At 54.3% G+C, this 18872-nt stretch overlaps 1 protein-coding gene across 5 annotated transcripts; it reads right to left on the bottom strand.

Moving 5' to 3' along the window:
* Window positions 1-4016: 4016 nt before the first annotated feature.
* CUL7 (cullin 7) lies at window positions 4017-18848 on the bottom strand. 5 transcript variants are annotated; one of them, XM_072732291.1, is made up of 27 exons: window positions 18441-18848; window positions 17332-17600; window positions 17013-17235; window positions 16101-16252; window positions 15458-15958; window positions 14791-14929; window positions 14498-14694; window positions 13998-14208; window positions 13227-13464; window positions 13040-13145; window positions 11861-12088; window positions 11474-11564; window positions 11201-11372; window positions 10913-11018; window positions 10545-10640; window positions 10179-10354; window positions 9703-9836; window positions 9189-9371; window positions 8817-8923; window positions 8541-8723; window positions 6697-6857; window positions 6340-6556; window positions 5993-6260; window positions 5161-5306; window positions 4889-5015; window positions 4607-4812; window positions 4017-4396 (listed from the first exon to the last, which is right to left on the bottom strand). In XM_072732291.1, the coding sequence occupies exons 2-27, from the start codon at window positions 17590-17592 to the stop codon at window positions 4073-4075; spliced, it is 4953 nt and encodes a 1650-aa protein (XP_072588392.1). In that variant the 5' UTR covers window positions 17593-17600; window positions 18441-18848; the 3' UTR covers window positions 4017-4072. The 5 variants fall into 5 exon arrangements, with proteins under 5 accessions (XP_072588392.1, XP_025846723.1, XP_025846721.1 ...); XM_025990938.2 differs by having other exon boundaries at window positions 17013-17600; XM_025990936.2 differs by having other exon boundaries at window positions 13980-14208; window positions 17013-17600.
* Window positions 18849-18872: the final 24 nt, after the last annotated feature.

The following is an 18872-nucleotide window of genomic DNA, read 5'->3' on the forward strand; positions in this document are numbered from 1 at the left end:
TTTTTTTTTTTTTAATTTGATAAATCGTGAGAAATTATAAAATATGGGAAAGATATCTTAAAAGTAGCTATCAGCGACGCCTAGTGGCTCAGTGGTTGAGCATCTACCTTTGGCTCAGGGTGTGATCCGGGGTCTGGGGATCGAGTCCCGCATCGGGCTCCCTGCATGGAGCCTGCTCCCCCCCCCCCCGCCTGTGTCTCTGCCTCTCTGTCTGTGTCTCATGAATAAATAAATAGAATCTTTTAAAAAATAATAAAAATTAAAAGTAGCTATCAGGAAAAGGAAGAGAGAGAATCAGAAGCTAGGCTAATGCTTGATGCTTCAGGGACGATGGAAAAGATGTTTAAGTGTGAGATGAGCCTAAAATGTTCATCTCCCAGTGATTGTAAGCTGAGGGCTGAAGCTACCAGGATAAGTTGCCTTGCCGGGAGGGATCCAGTGCTACAGAGTCTCTTGTCATGTGTCAATCCTACTTTAGAGCCAAAGAACAGAGTCTGACTGAGAAGAGCAAAAGTATTGAACGCTTGGATTCACAGAAACACTAAAACTTGAGAAAAGCTAAAAAAAAAAATTAAAATAAAAAAATAAGGAGTGATGGTTGGCAGACAGGTATGAGCAGTTAAAAGCACCCTAAATCCTATCTTGGAACCAGAGTGTGGTGAAGCTCTTCCTGTTGCCACCAGAGTTACTCCACTTTCTTTCCTGGCCTGCCTAGATTGAGAAATCCCTGGCAGACACATTTGATTAGCTAAGCCTTGGTTATGTTACAAGGGGATTGCTGGGAAAGCCAACTATGTGGTGGGAGATGAGCTCTATGTTCCAAGGTGATTTGTGTGGAGTTTCCAAGCAATGAGAAGGGGCTTCAGATGAAGGGGTCAAAATGGGTGTGTCTATCACGAGGCTGTATTGCTGCCCCCACCTCCAGACCTTTTCCCCTTCATCTCAAGGACACAGGAGACATGGGAAAGCCTTGAGCTATAGCTACGGGTTAGTTGGTCTGGTTTTTTTTTTTTTTTTAATTTTTTTATTTATTTATGATAGTCACAGAGAGAGAGAAAGAGAGAGGCAGAGACAAGGCCGAGGGAGAAACAGGCTCCATGCACCGGGAGCCCAACATGGGATTCGATCCCGGGTCTCCAGGATCGCGCCCTGGGCCAAAGGCAGGCGCTGAACTGCTGCGCCACCCAGGGATCCCTGTTTTTTGTTTTTTTTATTGGCAATATATTGAGATATAATTCCATATTATATGGTTTACCCATTTAAATTGTACAATTCAGTAGTTTTTAGTATATTAAGAGTTGCACAACCACAATTTTGTAATATTTTTGACACTCCAAAAAGAAATCCCATACCTTCTAGCGGACACTCCCCATTTCTTCCCAGTCTCCCCAGCTCTAGGCAGCCACTATACCACTTTCTAGATTTGCCTATTTTGAGACATTTTATGTAAGTGGAACCAATATGTGATCGCTTGCATACCAGTCAGCCAGGTGTCTGGGATATAAGGAACCGAGGCTGTGAGGAGGATCTCTCAAGGGGTACAGGAGCAAACCTCTGTTCAAGTCAGACAGGAAGCGTGTGCACTGTAGGGATGGCAAGTCCTTAGGGCAGGGGAGGGGCTGCATATCATCCCTGGTGCTGGTGAGAGGGCAGTCAGGACTGTTCACCTGGATGGCTGGCTTTGGACAAATTGGGCCAGAATCTGGGGGTGGGGTTAGATTGTGTGCTGAGGACAGTGTGTAACACAGGAGCTGGGTTGCAGGCAGGAATGTGCAGGGTGTTGGAGCTACCACGGCCAGTATATCCTTCCCATAAGAATTGCAAGAGACTCGTCCATTGCAGATAAGCAGGTAGGCACTCTGTGGGACACTGATGGGCAGGGTGACTGAGCAGGGGTGAATAAGAGGTTAAACCTACAGCTTAGCCCACGCGGGAGCCCAGCAGCAGCGCAAGGGGTAGCAGTGGGAGAGTCCCATCCTGTCACCTGCATGGTACATTCTGATCTGGCTACTACAGCATGAAGTCTCTCTGGGTTTCTGATGGAGGATAGGCTCATAAAGAGCACAAGAACCCTGAAAAAGGCAAAAGGTTCTAGCCCCTGAGAGCTAGCTCAAAAATAAGGGTATGGGGGCACTTGGGTGGCTCAGCAGTTGAGCGTCTGCCTTCGGCTCAGAGTGTGATACTGGGGTCCTGGGATCGAGTTCCATATTGGGCTCCTCACGGGGAGCCTACCTTTCCCTCTGCCTGTGTCACTATCTCTCTGTCATGAATGGATAAATAAAAATCTTTTTTTAAAAGTTTTATTAAAAAGGCACAGAGAGAGAGAGGCAGAGAGACACAGGCAGAGGGAGAAGCAGGCTCCACGTTGGGAACCCAACGTGGGACTTGATCCCGGGTCTCCAGGATCACACCCTAGGCCAAAGGCGGCGCTAAACTGCTGGGCCACCAGGGCTGCCCTAAAATCTTAAAAAAAAGAAAAAAAGAAAAAAAAATAAAGAATAAAGGCATGGCCTAGGCCAATACAAAAGCTAGGCTGTGGGATCCCTGGGTGGCGCAGTGGTTTGGCGCTTGCCTTTGGCCCAGGGCGCGATCCTGGAGACCCAGGATCGAATCCCACATCAGGCTCCCGGTGCATGGAGCCTGCTTCTCCCTCTGCCTATGTCTCTGCCTCTCTCTCTCTCTCTGTGTGACTATCATAAATAAATAAAAATTAAAAAAAAAAAAAAAAAAGCTAGGCTGTGATCTCTGGCACAAAGGTAGAGAGGCACCCAAGTAACTGTAGCAACCCGTGTGCCCTGAGGCTGAGTGCCCCCCTGGCCTGCTCCCAGTTTTCGGCCTCATGGTATAGCATGAACCAACAAGATGGTTCTGCTCTGAGAATCACCAACAGCCCCATGGGACCACCATACTCAAAGGAAAGCAAGCATGGGCCCTCTGTGACCACCCTGTTTGTCCTCTGTTTTGCTGTCTTGTCCTGGGCATCCTGACTCTCCCAAGCCTTGGCCTTTTCCCCTTACAGATTCTGTTCTAAATCTGTCTTGGGTGGCACCCAGTTCCCCCTGCCTGGCCTCTGTGCCCTCTCTCACCACCTGACTCTTCCTCACTCCTCCCCCACCCCTTTCTTCAGTAGCCTTCTAGTCATCTCTTGGCTGCAAGAACCTTGGGCTCAGGATGCCTGGGTCAGTCCTTCCTGACTCCTCTAATGGCCCCTGCCAAGATGCAGAGCTCCACCCTTGGCCCTGGGCCCCCCAGCCCGATCTGCCCTGTCTCAGTGTGGGTGGGGCCAGGATCATCATAGCAGCACAGAGCAGACACCCCCTAACAGTGGTCCACCCGTGTTCCTAGTGGGGGTCTGGCTTTGGTGAGTGCAGCTCTGCACAACCAGGTGAGGAGGCAGCAGGGAGGGGCTCAAGGGAGCTGCAGTTCCTTCTGGGTCTGCTTCTAACCCAGATCCTAAAGCTTCCAGAAGAACATGCATTCAGGCTCCAGGGTGCCTGCAGCAGCCACAAGGGTCCTTTATCTTACCTTCACCTCATCAGCCTACCTGGGGAAGATGCCATGCATTACACTCGCTGCAGGGTGTGATGGCCAAAAGAGGGACTCGGCATGTAAAATGCTCCCATACCTAGTGCTCATCAGAACCCACAGTGACTCTAGTCCAATTCCACAAATGAAAACAATGGAGCCCTGCTTAATTAATCTCCCCAAGTTAGAAAGCCATCCAGTGAGTGGCAAGGGGGATTTGGGTCTCCAGCCTGCCAGGTCAAAGCACTTGTGACCACATCCTCTCTGAGAAGGGCTGGAGGTCCATCCCGTCCACTTAATCCCTCTCCCAAGAGGAGGGTACTGAGTCACACCTGACTCCCTCCACCATTCTCCCCAGGCTGCCATCTTCACCCTACCTGACTCCTGGCATGGAATGATACAGCCTCAGAGCTGGAGGTCTCCTGTCCCCTTTCAGCCAGGAAAGTCTCTGCTGCCCCTGTCAGATCCCTTAGCAGTCACCACACAGGCCATGTAATCAAACTCCTGCATTTTATTTGTGGAGAAAGCCCTGATCCCACTTCCAGGGCTACCGGAAGGTAGAGAAGCTCTGGGTACCTGTGCAGGAGGCATAGGGCACCCCCCGAGAGCGAATCTGCAGGGTGTGGAAGGTGAGGGGTGGGTTGGGGCCTGAGGAACCCGGGTTCAAGGACTCGGTGTGAGGCTCCATCACAGTCATGGGGACTGCATAGGACAGCATCTGGGGCTGGTCATCATGGCGCCTCACCGTGCCCTTGCCCAGGAGGTGCAGGATGCAGGAGAGGACGTCGGTACTGTTGCAGGCAGACCCCCTACCAAGGCTGCTGACCAAACCCCTGGGAGGACATGGGCCCTTCTGCCAAGCATCCAGGACCTAGGAAGGACAGGGAGGAGGGTGTAGCAGGTGGGAGACACAGCTTCCTCTACCTCTAGCTCCTACTCCAGGCACAAGCTGCCAGCTGGTGCACCCTGAGGCCATCAGGCATGCCCAACCTCACCCCTCAGACATCTATAGGCTCCATGGTGAAGCAAGTGCTTCAAAGGTGGACAAACCTCCTCCTGTTGGCTACCCACCCCCACCTACCCGACAGACAAGCTGATCGATATGCAGCCCCTCGTCCCCGTGGGCCTTGAGGATCCGGACAATGAGGCAGTTTAGAAGGTTCCGCCTCTTCTCCAAGTTCCGGCCCTCTTCATCCTCAGCTTTCAGGTACACCTGAGGTGGGATGAGCCACACGTTGCCCCTCCTTGGCCTGGGCTCCTCGCTGGCATCTCGAATCTTGAGCACACCTGAAATAAGCGCTAGTCATAGCAGGGAGCCCACAGAGAGGCTGAAAGCAGAGGCCCCTCTGACCCAGGTCTATACCTCCTGGGACATCCTTTTCCTCTCGAAGGTCCAGGGGGCCTCTCAAAGAGGTGAGAGGTGTGATTGCCTGATTGAGCATGTCTGGAGAGAGCCCCGAGAGTGCCAGCAGACTTTCCACGGACACAGCCTTAGAGGAGAAGGGAAATATTTAGGGCCTCCCTAAACGGTGGGACAGAGGAGGTTGAGGGAGGAAGGACAGGGAGGTGAGGTTTAGGGAAGAGGGGTGAGGGACAAGGTGCAGAAAGCAGGGCTGCCTAGCTGGGCCGGGCCACCTGCAGGTCATTGAGATACAGCAGCAGCCACATCTGGACAGTGGACACGTGTAGGGTCTGGTCCCCAAACTGCAGCTCGGCCCGGCCCAGCCACGTCCACTGCAGCCGCCTCTTCGGGCCCTGCTCCAAGGCCGGGTAGCTCTGACCTGAGAAGGACCAGGGAGAGAAGGGTGTCAAGGCTGGTGACGGGGGACTGTTGGTTGAGCCCTACCCCTGCTAATCCCTGCATAGTATGCAGCCAGCGTTTACAGACACTGTGGTTCCAGGTCTGAACTTCTGGAGCAGCCTTCTCTGTGTCTGCCTCAGGTAAGTCTTGTGCCGGGGGACTCTGATCAGTGCCTTCCAGAAGTTCCCCATTTTGGGGGTGGGGGGAAACCATGAAGTGAGGAAGGCCTGGGGCTCTCATCAAACGAATATCCAGAAGAGTAGGAATGAGGTCTCCCTGGTTAGTCTGGGAGCCCTCCGAGGGCAGGCTCTGAGTCTCTTCCCCTTCCTATGTTGCTGCCCAGCCCAGGACCAGTGGCGAGCTTAGATTACGATGAGTGACCAGAAGCCAGACCTCTGCCACGGAAGGGAAGTCCTTTCCAGTGGTCTCAAGTTCCCTTGCATCTATCCCCCCCACACCGCCCTGTTCTTTCAAGAAAGTCCTTTGTTTATTTTAAGGACAGAAAAGGCAACAGCCCGGGGACCTGGTGATTGACAGTCCCAGCCCTCACCCCAAACCTAAGCTCCTGCCCTTTCTTCTCAAATCTAGCCCACCGAGGCTCCCACCCAAGGCCCACCCCCACCCCAGGCTCTTTCCCCAAATCCCATCTTTTTTCTGACTCCTCACTCTTGCTGTAGAAGTTGGAGTATCGGTTCAAAGTGCCCCTGAGGTAGGAGGGCAGGCAGGTTCTGGGGTTCAGCGTGTGGCAGATGGAGGCAATGGGCCAGCAGCGAGGTGACAGGACTAGCACGGACACTTCGGGCATTGCCCCCTCATAGTAGAGATCCTCATTTTCCTCCTCCTCCTCCTCTACCACCACGTTTGTGACCGCAGCTCCCTCTGCTTCCTCTGCCTTCTCTCCCTTGTGTTCCTTGTCACTGGTCTCATGGCCCCCCTGAAGAAGAAACACAGGGTTCCCGACAGCTGCTGGGCCTCCACTGGCCTGCTCCTCGCCTCCTTCCGCTGGAGCCCACCTGTATCTTCTTCTCGGTGTCCTCTAGCTTCAGGAGCTCCTGATCGAGCCGCTGGAGCTGGTAGACATGGAACTGTCGCTGCAGCTCCTCAGAGGTGCTCAGGCTCTGTAGCATCTGCTGGGGGAGGCGGTTGGGGAAGCAGGGACCGATCTGCTCCAGTACAGCCCCCTCCAGCCAGCTGGAGCCCACGCCCAAGAGACGGTCGGCCATGTAGTGCCTGCAGCACACACAGAGCAGGCGAGCCTCAGTGCCTGCCACCACCCCAGACCCTCAGGTTCCATGAGCTGGAGCTGTCCCAGCCCCTGTCATTTGCTCCCCACCCCAGCACTCACTCCGCCACTCCCTAGGCCCACTCACTGGTAGTAATGCTCGAAGGTGGTGGCTATCTCCAGGCCAGAGAAAATTAGGACTGTCTCCAGGCACCGCTGCAGCTGCGCCAGCATCTCCATTCCCCGGGCTCCACCAATCCGGCTGCCCTGGATCCGCTGGTCAATGTGCCGGGCAAACTGCTCACTCACCTGGGCAATGAGAGGGGCACAGGAAAATCATGGACAAGCAACTGGAGGAGGTAAATGGGAGCAGAGGAAGGTCTGAGGAAGTAGATATGAACAGCTGAGCTGCTTCCTAAGTTGGTCAAAACTTTTACCAAACTCTTTTAAAACTGTTAACTGTTGTACAAGTTAACAATTTTTTAAAAAAAGATTTTATTTATTTATTTATGAGAGACACAGAGAGAGAGGCAGAGACACAGGCAGAGGGAGATGCAGGCTCCATCCAGGGAGCCTGACATGGGACTCGATCCCGGGTCTCCAGGATCACGTCCTGGACTGAAGGCGGCGCTAAACCGCTGAGCCACCCAGGCTGCCCCGAGGTAACAATTAAGAGCTGTTTCTTTCCATACTGAACATGGCTAAAGACTAATAACAATAATTTGATGCAAGGAAATGATTTATGTGCACAGTTGGTCACGCTGCAATGTCACTGGCTCAGCAGAACGGCCGGAAGCGGCTTGAGCAGCCACTGCCTCAGCTCCTCCTGCAGCACTGTCAGCTTGCCAGCATGCTTAGCCTGTCCTACTTTATCATCTGCCCAACTGTACCCCTTCCCTGGAAGACTATCGATTGGAGGAGAGGGACTTTGTCTATCTTCAGCTCTTATCACAGTGTCGGACACACTTTAAGCACTTATTAAATATTTATGGAATGCTGGGAATGGCAGAGCAAATTCCAATACATTCATTAGATGGAATTTATACAAAAATAAAAAATAAGGACAAAGAGCAACACTGAAAAAGGCATTTATTTATTTATTTATTATTTATTTATTTAAGATTTTATTTATTTGAGAGAGAGAGAGAACAGGAGCAGAGGGGTGGAGGGAGAGGGAGAAGTAGGTTTCCCGCTGAGCAGGGAGCCTGATGTGGGGCTGATGTGGGGCTGATGCAGGGCTCAATCCCAGACCCTGAGATCAGGACCTGAGCTGAAAGCAGATGCTTCGCTGACTGAGCCACCCAGGCACCCTTGAAAAAGGCTTTTAATATAATGGTCAAGGGCACCTGGGTGGCTCAGTCAGTTAAGCATTTGCCTTCAGCTCACATCCTAATCCCAGGTTCCTGGGATCAAGCCCAGTGTCAGGCTCCCTACTCAGCGGGGAGTCTGCTGCTCTCTCTTCCTCTGGCCCTCCCCCTGCTTGTGCGTGCACTCTCTCTCAAAAACAAACAAATAAATAAGCCAGCCAGCCAGCCAGCCAGCCTGGGTAGCTGGGATGCCTGGGTGGCTCAGCAGTTGAGCACCTGCCTTCAGCTCAGGGCATGATCCTGGGGCCCTGGTATCCAGTCCCACATCAGGCTCCCTGCAAGGAGCCTGCTTCTCCATCTGCCTGTGTCTCTGCCTCTCTCTCTGTGTCTCTCATGAATAAATAAATAAAACCTTAAAAAAATAAAAAATAAAATCTTTATTAAAAAAAGAAACAGAAGGCATATTAAGATATATTAGGACTAAAAAAAATAAAATGAAATAAAAAAGATATATTAAGACTGCACACTGTCACCATTTGTTTTTCTTTGAATTTTCAAAAACTTGGTTATATACCAATCCATGTTCCTTGCTGTAATGGGAATGGAAGGGTAGTCATTCTGAGGAGGCGGAAAAGGAGGGTTTGTGGGGAGGGGCCCCGGGCAGAAGCGAGGGCTAGAGGCTTACGTGGGCAGCTTTGAGAAATGGGAGCTTCAGCAAGCCACCAGCACAGCCATTCTGCAGCGCCAGCAAGAAAGCTGCCCGTGGCCCAAACAGCTCGGAGCTCGACTTCTGCAGATTATGAAAGTGTTCACAGTAGCGCGGCACAAAATCATCATCCCGCCAGTGTGACGTCAGAAAGTTGTTCACCTGGAGGGAAGCAGTCCCCATGTAAAGGGATAGCCCGGCATGCCACCCACTATCCAATTCCACCCTCCCTCCCCGGCACCAGCTCCTGCCCACCTGCTCCTCCACCACGGCCTGCCAACAGCGGGTCAGGTTTCTCACGATGCTGCTGGGAAGCCCCCGGGTAGCCAGGGAGCTCCAGTCATGGCTTCTGTTTCTGCTCTCTGTGGAGACAGGGGAAGGAGCTAGGCAGGGGGCAGCCTCTCAGCTCATGGATCCTCAGACAAAGGGGAGCCCTGGGGCCCTTCCTGACATGCTGCCACCACAAAATGCTGCTCCTGGGTGGGGGTGACACAAACCTGGAAGATGAACAGACTGAGTGGGTAGGGAAGGAAAGTGTGAGGAGGGGCAGAAGGCTGTAGAGTGAAGGAGCAGGGGGCACAGAGAAACACTTCTTACCGAGCTCCCACCCGAATCCCAGATACTCACTGGTCCGGGGAGCAGCTGCTCCTGGAAGGGGCGCCTCACAGGGCTCCACGTGCACCAGCAGGTGGGTGAGGCGGCGCACCCGTGAGGAGAATGCAGCTGCGCGGCTCTGGGGGTTGTGGGCAGCCTCGCGACACTCCAGGTACTGGTCCAGCAGCCAGCCCAGGGGGCTGATGCCATCCTCATCTGGAGGTTGGGAAGAACAAGCCAAGGCAGGGCATGTCTCCAGGGCAGTGGGAGAAGCTGGACTGGACGAAAGCACCGAGAATGAGGGATTGGACAGAAGGTACAGGGGGACGGGGATGGAGGCAGGTAGCTAGGCACCCCCTGTCTTTATGGTGTCAGCTGGCACCTGGGAGACATGGGAAGGGAGATGGCCCCTGGACTGGGAGGAGAGGGACACTGGGGTACCAAACCAACACAAGTACCCAAAGGGCCAAGAACATAACGCACGTGGCTCTAGGGCAGAGCAAGAAGGGGCTGGTTAGTGGGGCCCGGGGTCAGGCCCAGTGGTTACCAGGGGAGGTGATGTTCTGCACCAGGGGGCTGACCAGGGCCTCCCAGCAGGTCTTGCCCAGTGCTTGGGCGGCCTCGTCATCAGGGAGGAAGCGATCAGCAAAATTCTGCTCCTGGCGCAGAGCCCCATTGAGTCTGGGGGTGAGGATGGGGGAGGCAGGTGTCAGGGGCTCGAGGCATAAGTTACCCCAGCATCCCTCCAGCCTCAGGCTGCCGGCTAGCCCCTAGCAACCAGACCAAATCTCGACCCAGTGCTTTGAAGCTCCCCTGTGTTAACTGGCACATTCTCTTCCAAGCCCACAAGAAAAATCTCTTCTCTTTATTCTTTCTTTCCTTCCCCAAACCACAGAACACTCCAGCCCCCTGCCCAAGCATGTTAACCCTCCATATACACCCTCCACAGAACCCTGCCTAGGGCCACCTGTACTACTCTTACCTTTCACAAACACACAGCCACACACACATGCTCGCACACACCTAGAGCTCAGGTGCAGGAGGCTCCTGCGGTCTTCTGCTATGTCCTGGCTCCAGGCCTGTGCCCGAACCATGTAGAAGAGGCGTGTGTGACGACACAGCTGCTCCCGAAACACTGGCCAGAATGTGGGCTTGGGACCCAGGACCTCCAACCCCCGAATGCGCGTGTCAATGCCGCCCTGTGAGGTGCATAGGCCTGTTTTCACCTGGCCCACATTCTCCTCAGAGCTGGGGGGGAGGCAGTCACACCTATGTGCCTGCCTCCTGGAGCTGTCCACACCCCAGTCTGGAGCTCTGGCTCACAATCTGCAACAGTTATAGAACCCAGAGCTCCAGACACCCAGACCACACCCCAGGTCCCTGCCAAACCTGTTGGCAGCGCTTTATGCGGATCTGGATGATGGGCCAGAAGCGGGTCAGGTTTTCCAGCAGGATCACCCGGCTGGCAGAGGGCATCACATTGACCTGGTGCAGCGCAGAGAGGGCTGTCAGCTCCCCGTGTGTGGATGAGGAGTCTGCTCCTGTTCTCTTCTTCCCTCAGCCCACGCAGTGTGGGGTCCTGACCAAGGGGTCCCAGTGCCACCCTCACTGCTCAGGGCCTGATACCATCACAACGGCACAGGGAGAAAGGATTCTACTTTCTAAGGGGCTCGGACAGGGAAGAATTTAGGAGGTTAGGAGTCTGGGCGGGAGGGCAGACCCTGTGAAGGGTAGTCTAATGGCATAGGAGTCCTTACCGAGTTGAGTTCCGTGTTAAGAGAGTTGGTGCTGTCACCCCCAAACACCACCACCCTGGCTGGCATATAGCTCGAGTCTTCACCAGCCACTAGCAGAGTCAGCTGCCTGGGAACAGGGAAGAGGAAACAATCAGAACCGGAACAAGTCACGTCTACAGACAGAGCCAAGGGGCCCCTTTTGTCACATCTGGGTTCAAGGTGGGGGAATGGTGCTTCCCCCAAGACAAACACAAGGAAATCACAACAAAGCGTATATGTGTAGCTAGGTGCACGTGTGGAGTGTGCTACCTGATGAGAATGCCCTGGTGCATGTGCAAGGTGATGTAGTGGGAGCCGGCGCTGCCGCTGGACTCCCAGTAGGTCTTGGGGTTGCGGTCCGTCAGCTTGCTGGCCCGGTGCGGGTTGGAGGACACCTCCACTTTCTCCCAGCACTTGTCCTCCTTCACTTCCACACTGGAACCTGGGGGCAAGTGGGAGGGGGTGGCTGTCACAGCCTGGTTGGTATGGAAGGAAACAGACACAGGTATAGGGGTGTGGAGTAATGTGGGGACAGGCACAGACCCTGGCACAGATATCTGAGGAACACGTCAAAGAAGGGGATGTTGATGGGTCGGTGGGTTCGTCGGTGGTCTTCGATCTGGCCCAGCACCATCTGCAGCCAGAACAGCAGAGAGAAGGGGCACAGGAAGGAGGGAGGGACACATGTGGAGAACATATGGAAACATGTATGGAGGAACAAGACCCAGCAGCAATGGGACTTCCCCTGGAACCTAACACAGCAGGACCAGATAGGGAAGGGGGCACAGAGAACAAATGCCCTGGGGGTCCACTAGACTCTCCTACCTTTCCCGGCTTCAGGCATACATCTTTATCCCACTGCCACTGCTCAGGGTTCATATTCTTACCCAGCTGCGAACCCCCGAGTTTCCCCCTTCCCTCCCTCCTGACCTGGATACAGCCTCCCAGGATGTTGGTGGTGAGTTTCCGGTAGAGATGGGCATGCTTCTCACACTTGAACACCATGTCCCGCAGCTCCTGAGCCAGCTCCAGTTTGCCCAGATGCTTTTCCAGAGCCTTGGAGATGGCATCTCGGGCTCCCAGCTGATTCAGCACCACGGCATAGTCCCTACTCACGGAAGCGAGGCGGTGCAGGAAGAAGATCAGTTCCTGGAGCACCTGACACGGGGACAAGGCTGGTGAAGAAAAGGGATGAAGCACAAGCCACAGGGTGTCCTCAGGAGTACTGATTACACACCCACTGTGTGCTGGCTGCTGGGGCAACAACAGTGAACAGACAGAGTGAGGAAATAAGTCAGGAAGGGGGGAAGATGAAAGGGCTGGGTGCAGTCAGAGAACAGGCAAACAGTCACAGAAAAGCTGAGATGCTCTGCTGTCCTGGGGTTCTCAACTACTGATTATGTTGGCAATAGGTGCAGAGAGCTTGCCAGTTTGTTCCTTTTTAGGCCATGTCCCAAGAAGCAGTTGTGGGGCTGCATTTTGAGATGCTCAGGCCCCAAACACAGATACCCTGATGGCAGGGAGGAGGCGGAGAGAGACACTCAGTGAGTCCACCTCCGAAATGAAAATCTGGGTAACAGCCAAAGGCATGCATTGCAGACACCCACTGCCAAGCGTTCCAAGCCCAGGACCTCTCTGTGACAGGGGATCCTGAGATGTGATGTCTCTTCCGCCTCCTTTATCCCCCTGTCCCTTAAACAGGAGCTCAGCCAAACAGGAGTCACTGAGGCTAATGTAAAATAAATGTAACCTTTTGTGTAAGAAAGGATATGGCAAATCAGATCATCCACTTGGGCATGTTTATATTTGCAAATGGGCACACAGGAAAGACACATACACTAATACAAATGATAACCAATACAGGGCATGGGGAGAGGCGCTGGAAAAATTGGATGGAAGTGAGAACATGTAGAAGTGAGAATTCTCAGTGTATCCCTTGTTAGGCCATTTTAATTTGTGACCTGTATGAATATATTACCTATTTGAAAAAATCAAATTTGATTTTAAAAACAAATCCTAAACCAGGAGCACAAAGGCTCCATCGTGCCCTCCAGAGGCCCTCCTTGCGGCCTCTCCCTCCAGCATCTCCCCAGAGCAAGATGGGAGTACCTCTCGGTCAGTGTCTGGTGACCGCAGGCAGGCCATGCAGGCGTCCATGGCCTCATGCCAGGGGAGCAGCAGCGCCTCGGGGAAGTCCACCAACTGCATCAGGATTCTGGGGAGGGGGTGGGGAGGAAAGAGATGTGTAGCTAGCCTCAGGGACCCTTCTGCCCCATGCCCCTCCCCACCCCCTCACCTCAGAACAGTCAGGTGCAGGGGCTTGTTGGCTGCCGGGGTGGCGAGGCTCTGCATCAGGATAAGGAAAGGTTGGGGCTGCCGCTGCAGCTGCAGCAGGAACGGTTTGATCTCTGTCTCCTGGGGCCCCTCTGAGCTAAGAGCTCGCTCCAGGTCCAGGAAGGTTCTCCCAGGTGGACCACAATCCTCCAGCAGTCGCCACAGAGGAGTGTCAGGATACTGAGCTGGGGGTTCTTTTCCTACAGAAAGGTGGACATCACAAGAGTTGGCTATCGTTGGTGATGTCAGGATCAGAAAAGGACAGACACGTTCATAACTCCTAATTTTTCCTAACGATGTTTTTTGGGGAGATCCTGCTAAAATGAGTTTGGGGATCTTACAGCATCTCTCAATGTATTTGAAAGACAGCTCTGTGACAAATCTTATGTTTTATATTCTTAAAATAGCATAGGAGCTTCCCGTCTGCAAACAGCAGAGCATTTCCCTATATTTAAAAGCATGCAATTAATTTGGCTTTCTCTACAACAGGAAAAGTTCAATGTGGGGCTTTATGAGGCTTCAAATCTCTTTCAATTTTCTGACTTTCCATCCTCCCTCATTCATGGGAGGAAGCAGCTCTATGCATCAGATTTTTCCTTAGGTGCCAACTCTTCCAGACAGAATGGTACAAAATCAGCATAGACACCTCTCCTAGGCTGAAGCCCTTCTAGACACCAGTCTGCAGAGCTGCTGCAAAGTCTGTCTGGCACCCCACCTTCCACTCTGGCTGCACCTGCTGATTCCTGAGGCTGGGCCTGGGCTTCCAGAAGGGTTGGGTAAGCTGGGTGCCCTGCCAGGGCCTCAGGCCCGTATTTCCTGTAGACACGGCAGTTGAGCAGGTCCCTGAGAGCGCTGTCATCAAGTCGCTGTGGCAGAGCCAGCAGTAGGTCCTGGGCCAACTCCATGGGCACAGCCAGCTCAGCCAGGATCTCGTCATCCAGAATCTGTCACCGGGGAGAAGGTTTCACTGCAGGTAGCCCTGCCAGCACAGAGGTTCCAGAGGCACTTAGTAGGGGTGGGGATCTCTGCACACGCCTCTCCATCCTGAACCTCTCATGGCTGGCAGCTGCCTCCTCCCATATGGCTTTCCAATGCCTCTGAACATTCTAGATCCTTCCTCTGCAGCCCCTTACACTGTGGTCCTCCACTCCCCATCCTAAGCCTCCCAAATGCTCTCTCAGTCCAGCCCTTGTATTGAGTCCTCCAACTTCTGGGTGTCTCCAGGCTGGGTACCTCCCCATCCAGGTTCTCCTGGAGGATCTGGAGAACCTCCTGATGGTCAGGCCCGTCCAGCTTCTTGATAAAGAAGAGGAGCTCCCACCACTCCGCCTGGGTCAGGTGCTCACTCTCCTCAGCATCCTCATCCTCAGGCAGCACGTAGGGCACTGCATAGAGCTCTGTCATGGGCTTCCACCGCCAGGAAGGCAGAGCTATGGAAACAGGTCAGAGGGCACAGGGATATCATTGCCTACCCAGCTCCTGTGCTCCTGTGCTCAGAGCTGACCCTGTTTCCTCTTGGGGCTCACCTACACCCAGAGCTCCACTGACCACTGCCCCCTGGTACTCATTGGCCTCAACCACATCCTCAATGTCTTCCTCAAAGCCCAGAATTTCCAGCATGTGCCAGTGTACCCAGTAGGTGCGGCCCGTCGACTCCCACAACACCTGGTGGATATGGGAAAAAAGAGAGGGAAGAAGAGATGGCTCACTTTAAGACTGGCTATGCTGTGGCCCAGTGATGAGGACATACAGCCCTCAGGCTGACCACCTGGCCAGGTTTAGAGCAACCTCCATAGAACACAATGCTGGCATACGGAGAACACACACACACACACACACACAAAGGATGACCTGTCCTATGGGAATAGGCTCTGCTTCTCCTCCCACCCACCCGTCCCCACACTTCCTCCTGGTCTCAGCTACTCTCTCTCTGACCCTGACCTTTGGGAAAGTCTTGCTTTATCAGTTTTTTTCCTGGGAGTGAGTCTTCCTGACCTCATAGCCTACCCAACCCTGATTTTCTCAGCCCTCCAAATGGCCCCCCTTCTCACTTCCCTGACCTCTTTTCACCACTCCAATCCCCACAGGGTTTTTTTTTTCCATGGGTGGCCTGCCAGAGCCCCCTGTATGGAAGCTCCAGTTATGCTTCCCCAGCTAGAGCCCTGACAGCATCTCACACATGTCCTGGCTCACCTGCACGGGGGGCACGCCGTTGTTGCTCTGACGGAACTCTCCCTCATCCCCAGCGCTGACCTCCTCGTAGTCATCCAGCATGCGCACTCGCATCCCAGCCTGCAGCGTCTCTCGCACATACAAGGCATAAGTATTGCCACTTGCAAACTCAGAGCGAGGGCGGAACCTCCTTGACCTCCTAATGGAGGGCTGGGCCCGGGTGGGTGGCAGCCCGAGGCCAGCCTCTGCCAGTTGGGGCTGGAAGATGGAGCAGGAGGACCGTGCCAAGGGCCTTTGTCTGCTCAAGGCCCAGTCCCAGCGCATGGCCTGCACCAGCTCTGAGATCAAGGTGCCCATGGCCATGTTGAACTCCAGCTCCAGTCGATCCCTTTCCCCACTCAACTCCTCGGGACCAGAGTTGTTCTGGGCTCCTGGTTCTGCAGCACTGTCATTCAGCTGGTCCAGAAGGGAAGTGACGTGCAAATAGCGCTTCACCAGGGAGAAGAGTAGCCTTCCTGGGACCTGTAGGATGCAATCTTTGGCCTACATCCACCTTGTCCCAGCTTTAGCTCCTTTTTCCATACCATCCTTTAAAGGAGGGTGAAAAGGCTTGGTACTTCGGTCTTGTTTATAGCCCCCCCACCAAAACCTCCCCACAGAATACCTGTGGCAGCTGGATGCCTTCGAAAGACATAGGGTGTTCAGAGAGTGTGGCCTGTGCAAACAGAGCCAGCAGAGCACAGCGGCTGTCAAAATCCAGGTGTTTCTCAATGGCCTCTTGCTGGCTTAGTGACAGAAGGATCTGGGTCCGAGTCCCTGAAACTCACACCCAGTCAGTAACTGCTCACATTGCCCTTCCGGGCATTCCTCCTAGACCCTCTTCTCTCTCAGCCCAATCCCTTTGTCACCCTTTGGGGATGAAATGTTTTGCTAATTAGCTTAAAAAAACTTTCTATCTTTTCTATATTCATATTTCATATACATATATATCCTGCAGTAATCAAATACCTTAACTCTTCCTTTGCGTAGAGATTCGATTAATGTGAGATTCTTGAGGATTCAGTCCTTTCTCTTTCTTTTCTAATTTTTTTTAAAGTAAATTCTAGGGATCCCTGGGTGGCTCAGCGGTTTAGCACCAGTGGTTTAGCACCTGCCTCAGGCCTAGGGCATGATCCTGGAGACCCAGGATCAAGTCCCACATTGGGCTCCCTGCATGGAGCCTGCTTCTCTCTCTACCTATGTCTCTGCCCACCCCTATGAATAAATAAATAAATTAAATAATAAATAAATAAATGTAAACTCTATGCCCCAAAAGGTGAACTTACAACCCTGAGATGAAGAGTTGCATGCTCTTCTGAATAAGCCAGTCAGGCACTTCCCCACCCAACCCACAACCTGTCCTTCCTCTTCCTACAGAGATGTCTCTATCTACCTTCCTATCTCCTTTTCTTCCAACTCAAAGACAAGGACAACAGAATTATTCAGGCACTGATGAGGCAGAGGCTTTTGCCACAGTGTCATGTGAGGCCCCAAGCTAACCAGCTTCCCCTTCTTTTCTCCCCACACTGTTCCTCACCAGCATCATGGGAGGCCAGGGCTTGTATCATCCGGCCTGCACTCCAGCGAATCTGATAATCAGGACTACTCAACATGTGCATGAGCAGGTCCAGGACCCTTGGATCTTTGAATACCCCAGTCAGGGGCTCAATGCTGGCATAGGCGCTGAGTACATGGACAGTGTGAAGTAAAGGAGCAGGAGGGATGGTACCCACACACTCTTCCAGCTGCCGGAGGGCCCTCTGAATTAAAGACTTCACATCAGTTTCCATTTCCCCCAACACAGATTTGTCCAGGGCCCCAGCCTCCCCTGTGATCTCCTGAGAGGGGCCGATGACCTGGCCGTCCTCGCCCAGCATCTTGTGGCAGTTGGCATAGATCTCGTCGTTGGACATCCACAGTAGGATATGCTCAGCCTTGCAGTCCACTTGGCTAGAGCCCCCTTCCCCTTCATCCCCACGCCTGAGGATGAGCCAGCGGATCTGGTACTCAGGATGCCCATCGTGGCCTACCCGCTGGCGGATCAGCTCATCTGGGTAGGCATGCAAGCCAGGTCCCAGAGGCACTCTGAATTCCCTGTAGCGGAGTTCCCCCACCATTCTGGCACCTGAGACACACAAGGAAAAGAGAACAGGCAAGCTAAAATGAGAGTGGGAGTTCAGAAAATCAAGGACGTCCAGGAATTGGGGAAGCAAATGTGGTAACAGCTGTCCAGTTGGCTGGAGTAAAGCAGGGCCCAGGAGTTGCCTGCTGCAGGCTGGGTGGGGCCAGACCTAAGCAGGGGAACACTGGGGTGTTTGTTCTAAGAACACAAAATTTGGTTGAAAGGGGGTTTTGAAGGCCCTGCAAACTGGAGTGGGTTGGTTTGGAGCAGTGGGAAGGGGACAGTGTGGGCAGGGCAACCTTGGAGTTACAAGTGAATCCCAAGGCCCTGGGACAGGCAGCAGCCCTGAGGAGATATATAAAGCCCGGAGGGGTGTGGGGGTGGGCGTGTGTGTTGGGGAGTGAGACCCTGAGTGCCTGGAAAAGGACATTAAGTCTGATGGTTGAAGCGCAGGAGTGTGTCAAGGAGACAAGAGATCCGGAGAACTGTCGGTGGGTTGGGGTGGGGTGAGGGCAAGGCGCGATGGGCCGGGAGGAGACGCTGGTGGGCTGCAGGGGCGAGGACTAGGGACACTGGAGCAGCAGGGCCGGTGGGGGCGACGGGAGACCCAGGACAGGGTGCACAGGAGACACGGTGGGTGAGCGGCGAGAGGTAGGTGGACCCGAGGAGCTGGGGGCGCGTGGGAAGGTGCAAGGGAGGAGGCTAGACGGGATAAACGAGAACCCCAAGGCACTGAGGAACTAGGATAGGGGGACGCGAGATCGAGCGGGCGCGCGGCCGGTGGGCGAGTGTGCAGAGGAAAACCCAGGGTAGGGGCAGGGGCCGCGGCGGGGCTCTGGCCACCTCAGAAGTCGATGGGGGTCCCGGCGCGAGGCCTGTCCTTCGCTGAGCTAGGGACGCAGCGCAGACGATGGCGGCGATGCTGGCAGAGGTTTGGGCCCCGCCTGGGCCCCCGAGGGGGTCTAAGCCGAGAGGCGGGAGGGGGCGTGCCTCCGAAGGACGGGCGAGCGGGGGCGTGGCGCGCAGAGACCGAGCACCCCCGGGCGGCCACTGTCACCGCCCGCGCGCACAGGTCAGCGGCCGCCGGGGCGAGGCGGGACCGGGCTCAGCCAGCGGCGCCGCCCGCCCAGCTCTGGGGCTCCGCCACCCGCCCGGAGCTGCGGCTCATTTCCGCTGACCCAGCGGAAAGCTGGGGGCCCTAGGAGAGCGCTGGGGCGGAGTCGCCGGTGCCACCTCGGCAACGGGCGACACCTCTTCCTCTGCGCCGCCCTTTCC

The sequence above is a fragment of the Vulpes vulpes genome, chromosome 1 (genome assembly GCF_048418805.1).
Source record: "Vulpes vulpes isolate BD-2025 chromosome 1, VulVul3, whole genome shotgun sequence".
Lineage (NCBI taxonomy): Eukaryota > Metazoa > Chordata > Mammalia > Carnivora > Canidae > Vulpes > Vulpes vulpes.

Coding starts and splice junctions, on each gene's coding strand:
- CUL7 (XM_025990936.2), bottom strand. CDS start 17,592: ATGGTGGGGGAACTCCGCTACAGGGAATTCAGAGTGCCTCTGGGACCT. Junction 16,253..17,012: donor CCTGGCCTCCCATGATGCTG/GTGAGGAACAGT, acceptor TGTGAGTTTCAG/GGACTCGGACCCAGATCCTT. Junction 8,724..8,816: donor AGGCCGTGGTGGAGGAGCAG/GTGGGCAGGAGC, acceptor GCTTCCCTCCAG/GTGAACAACTTTCTGACGTC.